Source organism: Phragmites australis, chromosome 3 (genome assembly GCF_958298935.1).
Source record: "Phragmites australis chromosome 3, lpPhrAust1.1, whole genome shotgun sequence".
Taxonomy (NCBI): Eukaryota; Viridiplantae; Streptophyta; class Magnoliopsida; order Poales; family Poaceae; genus Phragmites; species Phragmites australis.
In genome coordinates, this window is record NC_084923.1 from 625,316 (window position 1) to 643,714 (window position 18,399).

At 42.8% G+C, this 18,399-nt stretch overlaps 2 protein-coding genes across 3 annotated transcripts; both read left to right on the forward strand.

Moving 5' to 3' along the window:
• The first annotated feature begins 112 nt into the window (after positions 1-112).
• Positions 113-8,023, forward strand: LOC133911359 (uncharacterized). Of its 2 annotated transcripts, XR_009908646.1 has the most exons (9): positions 113-468; positions 1,277-1,474; positions 1,624-1,746; positions 1,913-1,950; positions 2,051-2,222; positions 3,058-6,249; positions 6,344-6,453; positions 7,167-7,497; positions 7,571-8,023. XR_009908646.1 is itself a non-coding variant. In XM_062353569.1 (8 exons), the coding sequence occupies exons 1-8, from the start codon at positions 385-387 to the stop codon at positions 7,363-7,365; spliced, it is 4,116 nt and encodes a 1,371-aa protein (XP_062209553.1). In that variant the 5' UTR covers positions 113-384; the 3' UTR covers positions 7,366-8,023. The 2 variants fall into 2 exon arrangements, 1 of the variants encoding a protein (XP_062209553.1); XM_062353569.1 differs by having other exon boundaries at positions 7,167-8,023.
• A 4,820-nt stretch (positions 8,024-12,843) lies between these two features.
• Positions 12,844-18,350, forward strand: LOC133910852 (uncharacterized). The gene is made up of 7 exons (XM_062353091.1): positions 12,844-13,632; positions 16,082-16,200; positions 16,495-17,097; positions 17,172-17,481; positions 17,600-17,765; positions 17,860-17,956; positions 18,077-18,350. The coding sequence occupies exons 1-7, from the start codon at positions 13,057-13,059 to the stop codon at positions 18,192-18,194; spliced, it is 1,989 nt and encodes a 662-aa protein (XP_062209075.1). The 5' UTR covers positions 12,844-13,056; the 3' UTR covers positions 18,195-18,350.
• The last annotated feature ends 49 nt before the right edge of the window (positions 18,351-18,399 follow it).

An 18,399-nucleotide genomic window follows, 5' to 3' on the forward strand; every position in this document is an offset into this window, starting at 1 on the left:
CAAATGGACAAACGGCGTCGCTTACAAATCTCGCAAAGCACAAAAACAGCTGCAGCTGCTGCTGCTTTATTAGCGAGATGGTTAGTTAATTAATTAATTAGAGCACCCGCAGCAGCAAGAAAAGAAAAAGTCGTCAAGGAAAACGCACCTCCATTTCCCCTCGTTCGCCCAGCCCAGGTCCATGACCGGGGTTGGTTTCTCCGCTTCCTAAGATTCCTCTCCTTTTCCTGCACTGTTCCGCGTAATGATTTCCGCCCTACCGCGGAGGTCAACAACAGCGGCACCCAATCTGGGGGGTTCGCCTTGAGGAGGAAGCGGAGGGAGAGTTGCCGCCGGCCGGGTGGAGATTCCGCCACCGCCTGCGGCTGCTGACACAAGGCGGGGATGTTCAAGCTGCACCGCCACCGGTCGTCGGACCGGGTCGGCGAGCGCTTCGACTTCAGGTTCTCAAACTTCCGCGCCGTCCAGGTCAGACCCCTCCCTCTCCCTCCGGCTACCTCTCTCCGCACAAGCTTACGATTCATGCCCTTGTGCTTGTTGCTGCTGTAAAAGGCAGCTGTTTTGGGGATTTCTCCCCTGCCACCCAGCGCCATGCGAATCTCCCTGCCAGTAGCCAAAGTTGTCAACTTTCCCTGCGTCTGTAACACCTCAACAGCATTCTCTTGAGCAATCGCTTTCCTTATTTCGTTGATCTGGGGATTGCTCACGATACTATCAAGACTCCGCATCGCTTCTTGTTGAACATACATTAACGTGGATTGATACTCAATATTACAGATGCCTTGTTTATTTGGTTATGCCCCATACTGAGGAACCTCGATTCAGTACTAAAAGGGCGTGTTCTACTACTTTAGTTCCTCATGTGCAATTCCGATGGTCATCTCGTCTAGTTAGTGACAAGCTCAAATTGAGATGTGATGCAAGTGGGCAATTTTTGCAATTCAATTAGCTCAAGGATTGTGGGGTTTGTTTTCCGCTAAATATATCTCATTAGCTGTACTCTTGTCCCTCTTAGAACTCCCTGTTGGTTGGTGCCTCACCTGCCAATGCCGCTTTTTTGAAAGAAAAAAAAAAGGTCACTTGTGTTCATTTTAAGCATGCCCTAATAAGGGGGGATGTTGCACTGTTCAAAGTGCACAGCTAGTTGTTCTCCTGTGAGAAATTCACTTTACATTTCCTCTTATATAACTCGTTCCAATTTCAGATGCATTTTCTGCAGTATAGGTGCTGCACTGTTCGCTAATTTTATGATCCCTGGTCAATTTGTGTTTGACAGGTTCCTGCAGTATCAGATAGGCTCTTCCTTTCAATAGTCTCAGTGGATACTGGAAAAACAATCGCTAAGTCCAGTAAAGTAGCTTCTCGAATTGGAATATGCCAATGGCCTGACACCATACTGGAACCAATATGGTTTTCCAAGGATGAAGTCTCAAAAGAATTTGAAGAGTGCCAGTACAAGATTGTTGTTTCTGTGGTATGGATATTTACCAGCTTAGCTATGCTTTGACTTTCAGTTTCTGTTTCAATCTCAAGACTTATCTTCATCTATATGTGAACTAGTCTCTCCTATTTCTGTTGCTGAGCTATGCCATTGTGTCAGTACCAACAACTCTCATGTTGCAGGGATCAATAAAAACTGGTATCCTTGGGGAGATTTTCCTAAATCTGGCTAATTTTCTCAATTTAGTGGATCCAACTGCTATCTCTTTGCCACTGAAGAGATGCAACTCTGGAACAGTTTTACAGGTAAGTTGAGGTATTTATACTTTTTCCTCTTTAAAAGACCATCTGGTCATTGCTTACATGATTTGCACAGCCATATAGGTTCCTGTTTCATACTTGCTACTTAGCAGGGCATCACAGTGGCATGCTTTCTGCTTATGTTAACATTCATTTTTTTCCTCCTGTGCAGCTTAAGGTTCAATGTCTTGGCACAAAGTCTAAGTTGAGGTAACTAATCTGAAGCTTCAGTATTTCATTCTTGGGAGATTCTATTCTGTTTTTGCTTCCTTTAAATCTTAAATTTTGATAGTCTCCCATTTCTATGCAGTGGTGTGAGATCGTGGAAGGACATGTCTCCTCATCTTGAGGACCATAGTCCAACCAACGATGATGTGGACAACAGGTCAGATGGCTCTGATAACATGTTCAACAGAGGTGTTCGTTCTTCATCAGAAAATCATTTAGCCGGAACTACTTATCAGGATGAACCTGGAAACCGGGTATGCCACCGTTTAGAACGATTTGCTCTGTCCCAAGCTTCCCCCCCCCCCCCCCTCCATCGTGACATATAATTCGACTGTTTCTGATGCCTTAATATCTATCATTCCACTGGAACTGTTAATTAGATATATTACAGCTGAACATGTAGGCGCCAATGCTATGGGTTCCATGTCTTTACAATCAAGCTACTTCATTACAGTTAGAACACCCCATTTTGATTTGAATGACATACCCTGGAAGGAAATTAAAGGGGACCTGCCTGCGGATCTTTTTCTGCAAGCCAGTAGCCAAAATATTTAATTGCTTTTCTAATCGCCGGATGTCCAGATCTCACATAAAAGCTACACAAGTTCTAAACTCTACTCGGTGACCTATTCATAAATCAGGGAATAACATATAAAATTCGCTAGTGATCAGCAGGCCACAAAAGTCATTCTAGAAACCACATGAGTACAACTATGCGCATATGATCCCATCCTCCACAGAGGTTCCTAAATGGCACATGACCTGCATATATGTATAAACCGACAGAAGATCGTCCAAGGTGGAATTGGGTGAACCTACCATATTGACCACTACCACTAAAAGCTTTTTAAGTAGGTTTTTTTTTTTGGTATGGCAACTCTAGCAAACTTCACGAATGTGGGTATATTTTTATATGGACTGCAATTTCACAATCAAGAAGGGACAATAACTTTGGTTATGTGCCATGCTATATTAAAGTATTATGTGTTCATGGCTGTGTGCATCCATAGTTGGTGCAGAGGTCTGGAGTTCTACTTCCATTATCTAAAATTATGTGTTCATGCGTTTCCTTGTTCTTTTTTTCCCCAGGAAACGAGTTTCTCAGCGTCAGGGTCCCACCGGAGTTCTAATTCTGGAGATAGTACTGTGGATAGAACAAACTTCTCTCCTAGAGACAACCCTAATGGAGGAGTTTATGTGGGAAGGCAGGATTCTGCTAGTTCCTACGTTAGTTATGTTAGTGCTGGCCGCGGTGATGATGGATTTAGATCCAACAATTCATCTTTCAGTTCTCGGGCTTCAGGTCTAAATGTGCTGCAAGGGAGTACTCCAAAAGCGTTTGCAAATGGCCTTGGTCAGTTATCGATAGGGGCATCTGAGTCATCTAAAGATCTTCTTGAAGCTGCTGAAGAAACAATCGAGGAACTCCGTGATGAGGCAAAAATGTGGGAACGACATTCTCGCAAGTTGAAGGCTGATCTAGAGATGCTGAAGAAGGAATGTTCTGAGAAATCAAAGCAACAGGCTGAGCTAGCAGTTGAACTGTCTGCTGCACAAGCTGAACGGGACTCCTATAGGCATGAAATTGAAGAATTGAAGTCATCCCTACAAGATATAAACACACGACAAACAATTACAGGAACCTCTAAACGCACAGACTGGATAGACGTGCAGAAGGAACTTGAAGATGAGGTGAAATTTCTGAAAGAATCAAATGCAAACTTAACCGTACAACTAAACAAGACTCAAGAGGCAAATATAGAGCTTGTTTCTATTCTTCAGGAACTGGAGGAGACCATAGAAGAACAGAGAGTAGAAATATCTAAGAGTTCTAAGGTCAAGGAGATTGATGATCCTGAAAATGGATTTTTAGGCAAAGAAGACACATTGTGGACTAGGAAACTGTCAGTGAAAGAGGATGAAATCACAATGCTGAGGGAGAAATTGGATCGTGTTCTTAACATTGAAAATGCAGGTGGTGCAGGTTCCAATGGTGTTTATCTTGAATTAGAGAAAGAAAATGAAATGTTAAGGGCTAAAATACAAGAGCTTGAGAAGGACTGTTCTGAACTAACAGATGAAAATTTGGAGCTTATATATAAGCTGAAAGAAAGTGGGCTGCCAAAAGGGCAGGTTCCTCGTATTTCGAACAACAATGAGCTGCAATTTAAAAAACTTACATCACGGATACATCAACTGGAGGAGGAACTTAGGAAAAAGGAAATGTTACAAAATGGCAGTTTCGCTGAGGCATCAATGTCTAATGCAGATGAATTACAGAGAAAATGTGCTGACCTTGAGCTGAAGCTGCTAAATTTTAGGTCTCAAACCTGTGAGCTAGAAGAAAAGTTCCGCAAGAGCCAAGAAGATCTGGCACAAAGAAATTTTGAGTTAGCTGAGCTGAGAAAGAAGATTGACAGTTTCCATCCTACAGAACTGGAAGTTGGCGAATCTGGTGATACAAGAAAGTACCAATATAGAAGAGCAGATCTAGAGGATACTGAACCTGAGACAGATGTGCTGAAGGCTAGGTTTGAACTACAACAACAGGAAAATGATAACCTGCGACGTTCCAAAGTTGAAATGGAAAATTTTATTTCTGAAATTCAGGCAGAGAAGAATCAACTTGAGGAACGCCTGTCCGCGTCACTTAAAGAAAGCATCATCACTTCTAAATGCTTGGATGAAGTGCGGCAAGATATCCTTGTGCTTTCCACCAGTATAGATGCCCATGTTTCGGCCAATAAGGTTCTTGAGAAAAAGATAATTGAGCTAGAGAGCTGCAAATCTGAACTAGAGTTGCATATATCGGAGCTGGAACAGGAAAACATAGAGTTGTCGGAACGGATATCGGGACTGGAAGCTCAATTGACTTACCTGACAAATGAAAAGGAGTCCAGCGAGCTGCAGATGCATGACTCCAGATCACTTATCATCAATCTCAAAGATAAAGTAGAGCGGCAGCAATCCGAGATGGAAACTCAAAGGCTTGAATTTAAGCAGAAACAACAAGAAGCTCAAAGAAGATTGTCAGAAGCACAGGATGATTCTGAAGTTCTGAGAAGATCTAATTCTAAACTACAGTCTACGATTGAGAGCCTTATTGAAGAGTGCAGTTCTCTTCAGAATCTAACTGCTGATCTGAAGAAGCAGAAGTTGGAATTGCATGGTCATCTTACGCAAAAAGAGCAGGAACTGGACGAGTCGAAAAAAAGGAACTTTGATTTTAGTAAAACAGTGGAATTCCTTGAGGCAAAGTTTTCTTCACTACAGAAGGAGTTTTCTTCTAAAGAGCAATCTTTATTGTCAGAACTGGAGAGTATATTCCAGGAGCACATGGAACAAGAAGAAAGAATAAATCACGCACATTTCTTGCTAAATAAGATCAAGAATGAAAAGACTCTTGAAGTAGAGAATCTTGAGAGGCAGGTCATCAGCCTCACTGCACATGTCCCCTCCACACACGAGGAGCAAGAAAATGCCACACTGGATGCTATTCGAGAGGTATCTGTCCTGCGAGCAGACAAGGCTAAACTTGAGTCCAATCTCCAAGATGTCAGTGCGCAATTGAGACATTATGAGTCTCAATTGGAAGAGCTTCGTAAGGAGTCTAAAAGTAAAATTAAAGGGTTGGTTGATTCCCTTAATGCCTCCAAACAGAGTGAGGAGATGTTGACAGCAGATGCTGAACATATGAAAAAGTTGATGGAAGCTGCTAAATCTAACGAAGATATGTTAAGGAAGACTTCTAATGAACTAGAATTGAAGCTTAAATCCAGTGATTATGAGAAGCAGCAAATGCTGGAAGAAGTATCTGGTCTGAAACTGCAGGTCCAGAAAATAATGAATCTTCAAGATGAAGTTTTCAAACTTCAGAGTTCTCTTGATGAGTCTAAGTTCGAAAAAGGAAAATTGGAGGAGCTTCTGCGTTCGATGACTGAGGAATGCGAAGAACTAAAAGCACAGAAGGCTATGCTAACAGATAAAATTTCCGACATGCAGGAGACTTTGAAAAATGGTGAAGAAGAAAGACGAAGCAGAATAGCTATGCAGGCAAAGCTCGTGAGGTTGGAGAGTAATCTATCAGCATCGGAAGCATCACATGTACATGAAGCAGAACTAAAGAACGAACTTAGTAGGATCAAGAGATCAAATAGCGAGTACCAGAGGAAGATACAATCTCTCGAGCAGGAAAATGAGGATCTTACCAGGAGAATTCAACTTATGGAAATGGGGTTCGAGCAAATGTCCCACATTAAAGAAGAGAACCTTGGAAAGCAGGTTAGCCATATAAAATACCTACTGTGATGATTAAACAATCTCACCTTATTGATGTTCCTATCTGCTTATGTCTTGTATTTCCTTGTATTTGCAGGAGATTGGAGGAGGTGATCAGGCAGCCATTGAGTCAAAAATTCAATTACTGGAAACTAAGCTTGCAGAAGCATTGGAGGAAAATAAGATGTACAGGGCTCAACAAAAAAGGTATCCCTTTTATTCCAAACCTAAATGTGTCCTATGAGATGTTAACTATACATAGAAATGGTGTAAGTCGCTATTCTGTTCTGTTTTTGTTAGACTAACGAGTCAGTCTACATGACTAGAGTCAACCAACGAATTGGCAAGTAAACGTCCAGAAAGTATGCCTTTTCTTTGTATAAATTTTTCATTTAACCTTTAAATTGAAAATTGAAATTTGGCAATCCTGCAAGGCAACTGCACTCTGCAATATATATCAGCTGATTAGGTTGGGTAGGTAATGGTGTGCCAGTAAAGAGCCCTCCTTTTCTTATGGCAATTCATCAAATTCAAGTGCTTTTATTTTTCAGTCTGATGTAAGCTTGTGTAATCTTTTATTCATTGCCTTATGTGCTCAATTCTCACCCTATCTGAACTGCTCCTTCATGTGAGCTGGACCTTGTGAGTTGACTTGAAATTAGTTTTACATATCACAAGGAGAAACTTGATTGAACTTAGCATCATGTGCTGAGGTTGGATTACACACTCTTAGTTAACAGAAATTTTGAAGTCAGTTTATTACCACTATTGTGCATTGATGTATCATCTTGTTAGTTTGGGACAGTAATATTATCCACACTGCTGAACTTGCAGAACAGAGTCCACCGGAGCTAGTCCTTTATATTTCATTGGCCTTCAACTAAGAAGGTGGCAATATTAATCTTTTTTTTTATGTACAGTCCTATGCCCGAGGGTCAATCTGCTGGTGGAGATGTCAAGGAGGGTAATGCCAACAGGATTTTGCAACTTGAAGGGGAACTAAGAGATATGAAGGAACGGTTACTCAACATGAGCTTGCAGTATGCAGAGGTAGAGGCTCAGAGGGAACGATTAGTGATGGAGCTTAAAGCTGCCAAAAAAGGAGGGCGATGGTTTTAGCGTGATGCAGAGCTATTGCCTGCCATACACATGAGACTGACAACACAGTACTGCGTGTGTGTTCTCACCACACTGGTTGCGCCCAATTATGAGTGATAATTTGGACGTATCCGCCAACATTGATCCCATCATGTACTTTGATGCTCAGACACCTCTTTTCATCCTGGTTGTTACTGCTAGTCTTACAAACTTTCTGGTTTAGCAGATGGACATCATCAAGCCCTGTTATTTCTGTGCGCTGGCAATATGACATGCATGCCAGATTATCATGTGAGAACATCAAGTGCAGAGCCGGACCAAGACACTGAACTTGCTAGCTGGTGCTGGAGGATGCACACCAAGACACTGATGCGGTAAACTGTGAGCCTGTGACCCCACACACCGAGCCTCAATATGATGATCCCATTTTAACCAATTGATAGTTATTTGTAATGTCATGCCTTTTTATCTGGTACTAGTGCATAAACCTGTGCGACTGCACAGGCTAAAAATTTAGCTTACGGTTGAATTGTAGATATTTATATTAATAATGGTTGTATGCTAAGATACATTAACTATTTATATTTAAATATTAGAATGCAAAATATAAATGTAATTTTTGTTCATAATATTGGAATCATGTTTATTATTTGTGAATAGATCTAATTTATAATTTTCATTTTATGTGTTATGCAAATTGATTTTTATTTGTTTCTTGATTTTTTGAAATTATTATTATTATTAATGTCGTCACCGTATCTCATATTATTATTTTTAAATATATTATAAATTCTTTGATATTATTTCTGTGTGATAATCCGTAATATGTTTGCGTTCTGTTGTTTTAATTTTGTAATGTTTGATTATAATTGATTTGGAAAAGTGTGTTGATCGCTAACGTAACTAAGTTAAAGTTTGCTAACGTAATCTTGTTGGACAAATAACATCTACAACAACAAAAAAGGAAGATAAGGCAAGGCAAGAAGTAGTCCTAGAGCTAGACTCTATGATTTGTTTTTTAATTTTTTTATGTTGTTTCGTCTGGTAGTTGATCTATGATTACAGTTAGCCAATCAATTAATTTAACGGTCGGATGTTTTGCTTTTTTATGAGAATTTCTAGGATTTTCTTAAATTAACGTGAGACACTAAAAAGAGCCTCCAATTAGTAAATATAAGATACTAGTTTCTGTATTGACTGGGAGGGTGATAGTCAGTTGTTCATATGGTTACTTGGATCACCCTCCGTTTACATCATTACATTCCAGGCCACAGAGTCAACCTTAATTGTGGATAAATGTAGTTATTTTTGTGAGACCAGTGAAGAGGCTGAGTTAGCAGTACGTTGTAGTAGTTTGATGTGTACAATATTAAGGGAGTGTGCCCCTTTCTTTCAGATGCTACCCCCTGCCTTTTCTTCATGTAAGACTGTAACTATTTTTACAGCGGATGCGAGTATGCATAATAATGAAATTGCCATTAAATACTTGTTTACAATGTCAAGGAAAGCACAGATGCATATCATTATAGCATGATCTGATTATCTGAATAATCCTTTTCATAACACCTGGTGATCTTAATTGTTTTTAAGAATTTGGTGGCGAGCCATTCACATCTCCCAGGCAGCAGCATCCTGACGATGATTACCTCGACTTGTAATGTGTAGCCTTGCAAAAGGTGCCTGGGGAATGGGGATTTTTGTTTCCAGATGATCGACATAGGCAGTCGTGCAGTTGTGCTAGCTGTTTGTTGACATGTAGCCAACTTCTTCGCCACACGATCATCGCGTGAAAGATAATACTGCTAATAATAGCAGTAGCACTAGTTTCGAGTTTAATACGGAGTAGAAGAGTAAAGCGAAGTAGTACTTGGTTAGTGATCCTAAACAGTGGTCCAGAAGAGCAGCTCTGCAATCTGCACCCCTTGGATCACTCACTTGACTTCACATTCTGCCAAGCAAACCCAAAGTGTTTTCCTGGCGATCGAGCACACTAGCATGCATGGATCGTCTCTCTCTGGAGCGACTGACTGACAGTGAACAAATGGCTGGCTTGGCCTCGAGTGTCCCTGAAACAGAGGGTTGAGAGGATGCCGTGGATCGTATCATCATCTGAATTTTTGTAGTGGCATTATTTATGTCACTCGATCTTCTCGGAACTTGGATCGTCCCTGAAATCGTAGGGCATGTAAGGTGGCCAGGGGGCCAGTCATATGACCTTCCATCCATCTGCATGCAAACAGCCAAAGAATACCAGTGAACTATAATGATCTGCATGTGCTTCCTCCTTGTCTGCTCTCTCTCTCTCATCACTGCTCTACACCGATATTTTGGAGTCCAGGTGTATAGATTTCATGGAAATACTAAACGAATTATTATTTTTAAATACGTAGAAAAACTACATATCTTTGTATTAAGTAAGCGAAAACATAACGTATCTTATACAACGATCAAATATTGGTTAGACATTAGGAGCCCGAAAGCAACTAAAACAAATGCAAAATCAACTGTAGGTGCTAACGCGAAGGAATGCTGGACTACTGCGCCATAGCTACTCAGGTGTTGCAGGAGGATGAGGAGGTTCTTTGCTCCAGCTTGGCATCAAGTTTCAGCCTCCTCCCTAATAAGAGTGACAAGGCTGTCTGTTGAAGACAACATTATTGCGCAAACGCCAAATGCGCCAGCTGATTAGGAGGAACAAGGAGTCGAGTCCTTTGCGATGTTGTGCAGCCACACGCCCGCACAGTTCACTCCACCAGTTCAAGAGTGTGCCCTGGGCAGGAGCATGAGCGCCCAGGATGCGCCACCACATCTCTCGCACACGAAGAGATGTTTGACGGTTTCCGCGTGTTGATCATAGTGAGCACATGAATCATCGGTCTGCAGTCCGTGCCTCCATCTCCTAGCAGCAGTCTAAAGTCGTCCATGGAGCAGAAGCCACCTGAAGAACTTGGCTTTGGACGGTGCCCACGCATCCCAGATCAAGTGGGCGTTCTCACGAAGGATTGTGCCGTGAAACATGGACCGGAATGCGGAGCGTGCCGTGTACTCCCCTGAGTTGTTCCACCTCCAAATCACGTGATCTTCCTCGGTGCCTAAGACGACAGAGTAGAGCTGGAATAGATAAGGGGCCGGTATGTCCCTTATCCATCTACGATCTCTAACGGTATCCCTGACTGATCGCCTCCTTGCCGAAGGTGTTATACATGCATAGAGCTCAAGTGCCAGTGATCGAAAAGAGCAACCTCCCAGCCACGCATCGGTCCAAAACCTTATGTTTCAAATAGTATATCATGCATTATTAACCTCTTCTCTTTTTGTTTTTTGGGACTAATTACATGCATGATTAACCCACTTGGCATTCATGCCAAGGTCATAATAAACAACATAGGATACCAAATAATGGCGCAATTGATACATACAGTAACTACAGTCACATAGGACAAAAGCTGGAGAAAATGCCATGGAAGATAGATACGATTAAGGCGCATAGCCGGAACATGAAGATAAAGAATGGTTCAACAACGCACGTTGGTTCTGTCGTGAGAAGACGCGTCTGGCATACGGGATAGGACAAGATAGAAATTTGTAGAAGCGCGATTGAACAGAAAGAGTATATATTACCTTATTTCTACTGAATTTATCCATTCGATATTTACATTTTCGAACCTAATTGTGATATCCATGATGAATAGAAACACAACACGAATGTTAAAAACAGAGAGAGAAAAATTGTACTCCCTCAGTTCAAAAATACAAGCCGTGTTTTGTTTTGAAAAAGTCCAACTTTATATATTTTGATCAATAATTAGTCAAATTATAAGTATATTTAGTGTATAAAAATTATACAATTAGATTCATATTTCAAAACGCTTTCACACTATATTGGTTTTGTAACTATAAACTATATATTTTATGAGAAAACAATGATCAAAGTCTAACTTTAAAGATTTTTTTAAAATAAAATATGTCTCGTATTATTGAAATTAAGAACGATCGAGCGCAAAACACCACATCGATTTTTTTCTCCACTTGCACAGCTTTTGTCTTGAGAAAAAAAGTGTTCTTCTCTTTTTCTTGCAAAGGATTAGAAAAAACACGGGATAATGCAGACAAAGAGGATCAGAGGACACTACTGGCTCGTTAAAGAAACGAATATAGAGAATTCCTTATTTGCACTAAAAATTGGCCCGATCTATTATTTATCACTAGATGTGTCAATAACATGTGGATCCGAATCCATATGTCATTGACAAATAAATAATTGAGTGACTTTTCGGTAGCACATGAGCAATGTATTCAAACATATATGAGGATAGACGAAACCATGCATGACTGACACCCAACGTTTGATCCCTAAAAAGTCAACCAGAATGGCCCATCAAAAGTGAAGTATCCATCGATCAATCAGTTATACTCTCTTCTTCGGTTACAAATAAATATCATTTTAAACATCGATATAGTTTCTAAAATACAACTTTATTACTGCTTTATACTATGATATATTAATAAGACATAGCAAAAATATATTATCATAAAATTGTATTTTTAAAGACAAATATATTCACTTTATTTTTAAGTATTCAAACTTAATACGTATAAAATAATTTATAGTCAAAATCTAAAAAGGTTTATGTGTAATCTAAAACCACACTTACGGCACGGAGTAACTCTCGGGGAATCCAACCATTGGAGGTAGGCAACAAGGAGGCAACGCCTCTCGAGATTACTCTCGGGTTTGGCGGGTAGGGCTTGGAAGATAGTAGTAGCGGGCATGCACTCCAATCACTGGACAATAGCAAGCTGTTGACGGTGGGAGGAGACATGATCGATCGACACATTGGGCGTGATGCAACTGCACGGTGCACGCTGTTCATGGATCGCTAGCAGCTGCTACATGCTAGACCGTGCAAGAATTGAGCATATATGCGGACGGCGTACGTGCATGCATGCGATACCAGATGGATTTGCCTCCCCGGCCCATGCATGCATGCGTGCAGTGCAGACAAGCACATGGAGAGATCGATGCATGCATGGCGATGGCGCCCAAGGATAAGGCGCTGCAATGTGCAATCTACGAGAGCTCCCATGCATGCACCCTGGCGAAGAATCAGGGGAGGGACGTGTATGGGAGAAGATAAAGGCAAAATCGGCACTAGTGTATATATTCAGGGCTTCTCCGAGGTCATGGGCGAGAGCTAGCAAGCCACGAACGACGCGGCACGAGCCGCCGGAGCAATATAATAGTCGAAGCCATTGGCATCTGAGATCGGCGCTGAAGATCGAGGCGGCGTCGCGCTGAGGAAGAAGTCGCCACGTACGTCGATCGACTGGCCGTCTGATCGTCCAGGATCACGATCCAACGGCTAAGTACGTAAGTAATCAACAAGACGGTGTCAGGAGGAGTAGTTGTGATAGCCACCCATCATTATTATCGAAGGCGCGCGCGCTGCATGTCCTCCATCTCCTTAATAAATCCCACCACCTCTTCCCTCCCGCGTCTTCTTCTTCTTCCTCCTCCGCCTCGGGATTTGCCGCGCTGCCCTATCCCCTCTTCTCCTCCTCCTCCTCCTCCTGCTCCTGCTCTCCCGCCCGCCACCAAATGCTTTCACCACCCCCTCTCCTGCTCCTCCGCTTCTACTTATACCCTTCCCTCTCCCTCCCCGGCCCGCGCGCGACTCTACCTAGAAGCGGAGGCAGAGGAGGACCTTCGCCATGGAAGGCGACGTCCGCGCCAAGAGCCGGGCTTGTGCCGGCGAGACGTCCTCCGTGGCTGCGTCCACCCACTGGGCCGCGCGGCGCCGCCAAGTGTGCGACCAGATGGTGCTCACAACGCTCGACCTCGACCGCCGCGACCGCGAGTCCGAGCTCATCGCGCTCGCGCGACTCCACGCCGTATCCATGCTCGACGCCTCCTTCCTCCGCGCCGCAGACGACCGTGAGGAAGTAGGCGGCCGCCGTGCGCTGTCGCCGGAGCGCGCGCTCGTGCGGCAGATCGCGAGGGAGTGGACGGCAGCCCCACGCGGCGCGGCGCGGGTGCGGGGCGAGGAGTGGCTGGGCGAGACCGAGCGCCAGCGGGTGCGCTCCGTGCGGGAGCGCGTCCGCATGGCCAGCCAGGGCGTCCCAGACCAAAGACGCGCGCGCGATCGCGAGGGCGAGCTGCCTAGGCTGCGCGAACGGCAGGCGCGTGTCGACGTCGTCACGCGCATGGCCATGGAGCGACAGCGCGAGCTGCAGGAACTCTCCGAGCACCGCGCCGTCTCCGCCTTCGCTCACCGCGGCCGCATTCAGGTCAAAGCCAAAACCTCGATCCGCACTTCCCCACACTTCACTTCATCACTTCATCTTCTTCTCCGCATCTTTTTATTTTAAAAGAAAAGATTTACTTTAAAAAAATTAAATTTGTTTAGTTTAAAAAAGAAAGATTTGTTCCTACAAGTCCGATACAACTGGCAAAAGGGGATTGCTTTCTGGGGAAGCATAGGCATGATCATGATCCATGTACGACGTTCGTCGTTTCTCAGTTGGGAGATGGATAGGTGCAGTTGCATATATTTCAGGTGGCGAAAATCAATGTGCACCATTAGTTCTCACCTAGACCTAATACTACTACTTCCTCCAATCTCAACTATAAGTTTAAGTAGGGGTAGACATAAAAAAAATGAGGCAAAAAGTTGCATTGGAGTAAGATCGAACTTATTTAGTGCATTTGGGAGAAGCCTATATAGACTTATATATACTTAGGATCGGAGGCAGTAGTTAGCACTAAAACACGGATGGATCCATTTATGTTGCATCCTTGTCCACTTAATTGGGTGTCTTGCTTGGACCTTCCATGCTTGTCATCCTCTACTTACAACCGAAGAACGAAGTGTTTCTTTTGTCTTATTTGATAGGACCTAAGAGTGTTTTTCTATACATCCAAGTGTGAAAAAAATCCTTGAAAAGAAGTGGTAAAGGAAGGGGCTTTTTTCTCTATTTTGAGGAATTTGTTTTAGAATTTCATTTTCCCATTTTTTATGATTTGGGTCCTTCCACACTGCTGATGTACTTGGTAAAAATTTCTGAAAATTCAGATTTTTTTTAAAAAATATCTTTTTTTATGAATACTCCTGCCAAAGGTGTTTTCATGGCATCTTATTGGCCATGCTTCATGCTTGTGGTCCCTAAAATCAATTATCATTTGGAAACATGAGCAAAATATTTAGTGAAATAAGTTGAACATTTGCTGTACTTGCTGGCGGCACCAGTGGCGGAGCCACAACCAAAACCCTGTGGTGTTAACTCCACTAAATCTTTAGAGCTGAGTGTATTTTTATGGAAAATTTAGTAAAAGTACTATTTTGCAAAGCCTGTACGGTGGCAGTTGACACCACAGGTCACTACGTGGTTCACCCACTTGCTACATTGCGAATATACACAGTAGCCAGTGCGTTGTTTCTGGTTATGATGGTCGGCAGATGGCTTACTGAAAATGCAGTGTAGTTTGTTGTGTTGCATCATGCGCACCCAATTATAGCAATACTGTAGAGAGAGACTAGAATGTTGAAGATGTTCCAAATTCATTGCCCAAGACAAAGGCCGACTTCTGACGGAGCGAAGCGGAGGCCCGTCGCCGGGAGGCTTGGGCCGGAGCGAGTTAATGGATCATGCAAAATTATATTAAGAAAGTTCTTCAGCGTTTCAACATGCATAATGCAAAGCCTGTTAGTACTCCTATTGCACCTCACTTTAAATTGTCAGCTGCACAGTGTCCTAGTACAGATACAGATATTGAATACATGTCAAGAGTTCCTTATTCTAGTGCTGTTGGGTCTTTGATATATGCCATGGTTTGCTCTCGTCCAGATTTGTCATATGCTATGAGTTTGGTTAGTAGATATATGTCTAATCCTGGTAAAGAACATGCTCAGTGGATTTTCAGGTACCTCAGAGGCACAGCAGATTCTTGTTTGAAATTTGGCAGAACTCAGAAGGGACTTATTGGTTATGTGGATTCAGATTATGCTGCTGATCTGGACAGGCGCAGGTCTCTCACTGGTTATGTGTTTACAGTTGGCAGTTGTGCTGTGAGTTGAAGGGCTACATTGCAGTCTAGGGTTTAGGGTTTAGGGGTGCGCCCTCCTTCACTCGGGGGGGTGCGGGGGGCTGGCCCCCCGCGGTACGGTACATATACCCGTCGCTAGGGTTCCACTGCGACCGATTCATTCATTCTCTTGTAAGCCGCCGCACGGCGTTGTAACCCGACTCTTGATAATAGTGAGGAGTGTTTGCTGGCTGGCGCCCGTGGTTTTTTCCCCTTCGAATTGGAGGGGTTTTCCACGTTAAATCTTGTGTCTCCGCTGTGATTTGATCTTGTGTTCTTCGTCGTTTATTCGCCGTCATTCACAACATAGAAAGCAGTTAAGCAGCTAATGTACAAAATAACATTCGTTCTGAAACACTATCAAGTTTTTAAAGTTCAAACCTTCGTTTGCCATCTCTTATCTGTAAACTCAGCATTCACTATAACATGTACTGCTGCTGATAGAACCGTTGTTTCACTGTATTTTTCCCAAGATTGCCAGGCTGCCCAGCAGCTACAATCGCCACTAAATCTCTAAACAGTCTTGTTTGAAACTGTCCTGTAGAGTAAACAAACAATTTTTTTGTCCCAACGATTTGTTTCCCTTCTTAGCATATTTGACAAAGAGATTATTTGTACTTTTGTTTCATGGGATTAATAGCTATTGTTTTCCAGTCTTTACTCCGAGGTAGATTCTTTCGTAGTGGAAGGCCAATGAACGATGAGCGACCACTTTCCATGGCATCCAGAGAATTAGGACAGCTTAGACAGAGTCAGCCTGTCTCTAGATTGAGGTATGGCTTCCTTTGCCTAGTATGGTCTGCTCTACTGTAGCTGATATTGGCTTTCTCAGGCTGGATCTTGCTTAAGAGGGATTCTATGATTTGTGGGTTTCATTAGTACTGTTCGTTCACTACATGGATGTTTGTTACTTCATCATCCAATAGGAAAGTAGAATAAATTTTTAAAAAGGTTTTTTATGGTCAAATTTAGATTAAGTTGCTAATGATACTATTCCCTTTCCGTATCATTGATAAGCATCGGAAATTATTAACGTTTGATTGCTGACTTAGATTGTTCTTGACTAGGGAAGAAGTTCGCTTTCGAACAGAAAATGTCACCAGGGATCAATCAAATTCAGGGGCATTATCTACTCAAAACAGTTCTGCCAATAATGAGCACGATATTGTAGCATCTCAGGTTGTAACTGATGATAACCATCATATAGAGAATGCAAATCGTGATTATGAAATCCAGACACATCAACCAATGGAAGATGAAGCTGTACGTGTCGAAAACACTGTACCTGATGGTAATGATGTTCTGCAAAATAATTTTGCTCAAGAACAAATACACCAATATGAAGAGTATTCAGAATCAGGATCCTCAGGACAGAACAGTGAGCAATTTGGTTCTGCCTCTTCTACTGCATCTAGCAGCAGCATGCAACAAGAAGACGAAACTTATGGACAACAAACTGATTTGGAATGGTCAAGGGGTATATCTGGTACTGAGAATGCACATGACAGCGCCTTACTACATAGAGATGGAGAATGGCATGTTATTGACTATCAAGAAGGTGAACCACAGTGGCAGTCAGGTCAAAGTTTCACTTCTACCAGAAACGTTAGTAGGTTTAGTCCACCGGATGATGATGTCTATGGAGTTGAGCTCAGAGAACTCTTAAGCAGGTATTTCTTGTACAAATTCATGAAATATAAATTTGCTCCTTTTATTGAATGCTTTAGTTGATCGTGTTCTGTAGGCGTAGTGTCTCAAATCTTCTTAGCAGCGGCTTCCGTGTAAGTCTGGACCAGCTCATTCAATCTTATGTTCAAAGGCAAGAACATGATCCTCATGATTGGGATTTCGAAGGGCAGAGACCAACCGTTGGTTTACTCAACGACGATCCTACTGAACACAGGATCGACGAACCGAATCAGGCTGAGAGTGACACCGCACTCCAGCTTTCAAGTGTGTTACCGGGCCAAACACTTTTCCCACAGCAGCAGCAATGGCAGATTGAATTGCCTCGTCATAACTGGAGTCAACAAACCATGCATCGCTCTGAATTTGTGAGTCATCTCTCCCACTATCGTGCAGTTTGTTCATTAGAAGCCAGTAGTGAGCTCTTCGGTCGTACAATCCAGGATTTACAGTCATTATCTTCTCTCATAAAAATTTACTCGGCAGGACTGGGATGCCATCCATGTTTTGCGAGATGAGTTGACTGGGGTACAGAGAGGAATGGCCAGCATGCAGCAGATGATCGAAGCATGCATGGAGATGCAGATAGAGTTGCAGCGCTCCATCAAACAAGAAGTTTCTGGTGCTCTAAACCGCTCTTCAACCATGCGTGGTACCATACTCTTTCCTCCCATTCTGGTCTCATGGTATATAGTATATGATTAATTCACCGTGTCTGACAAAAGACTCTTGGAACTTATGAACAGATGAAGAGACGTTAGAGGATGGATCACAGTGGAAGCTAGCAAGGAAAGGAACCTGCTGCATCTGCTGTGACAAGCAGATTGACTCGCTTCTTTACAGGTCTGTCAGCTACCAACTTATTATCTGCACACAAATTTGTATTTGCAACTTTTCAGAAACACAGTGAACAATCCGTGGCAATAACATCTTGCAATCTTTTTTGTTTTTGCTTACCATCAGATGTGGGCACATGTGCACATGCTCAAAGTGCGCAAGCGAGTTGCTCCACGGGGTCGGCAAATGCCCGCTGTGCCGTGCGCCTATTGTTGAGGTGATCCGAGCTTACTGCATAATGTAACAGGAGGAGCGTAGATAAAAAAGTAGAGGAGAGGGGTTAATTTTGACTCTGGAGGCTTTCAGTTCCAGTTTTGACTGCAGCAGCAGCAGCTGTTTCTTAGGTGTTTTTTAAGTTCTGAAACCAGTCGTCTGCATTGTTTCTGTAGCCTCCATGCTAATGTACTGCTCTTGTTGAAGCTTTTCATCCAGTAGCCTTGTAATGGATT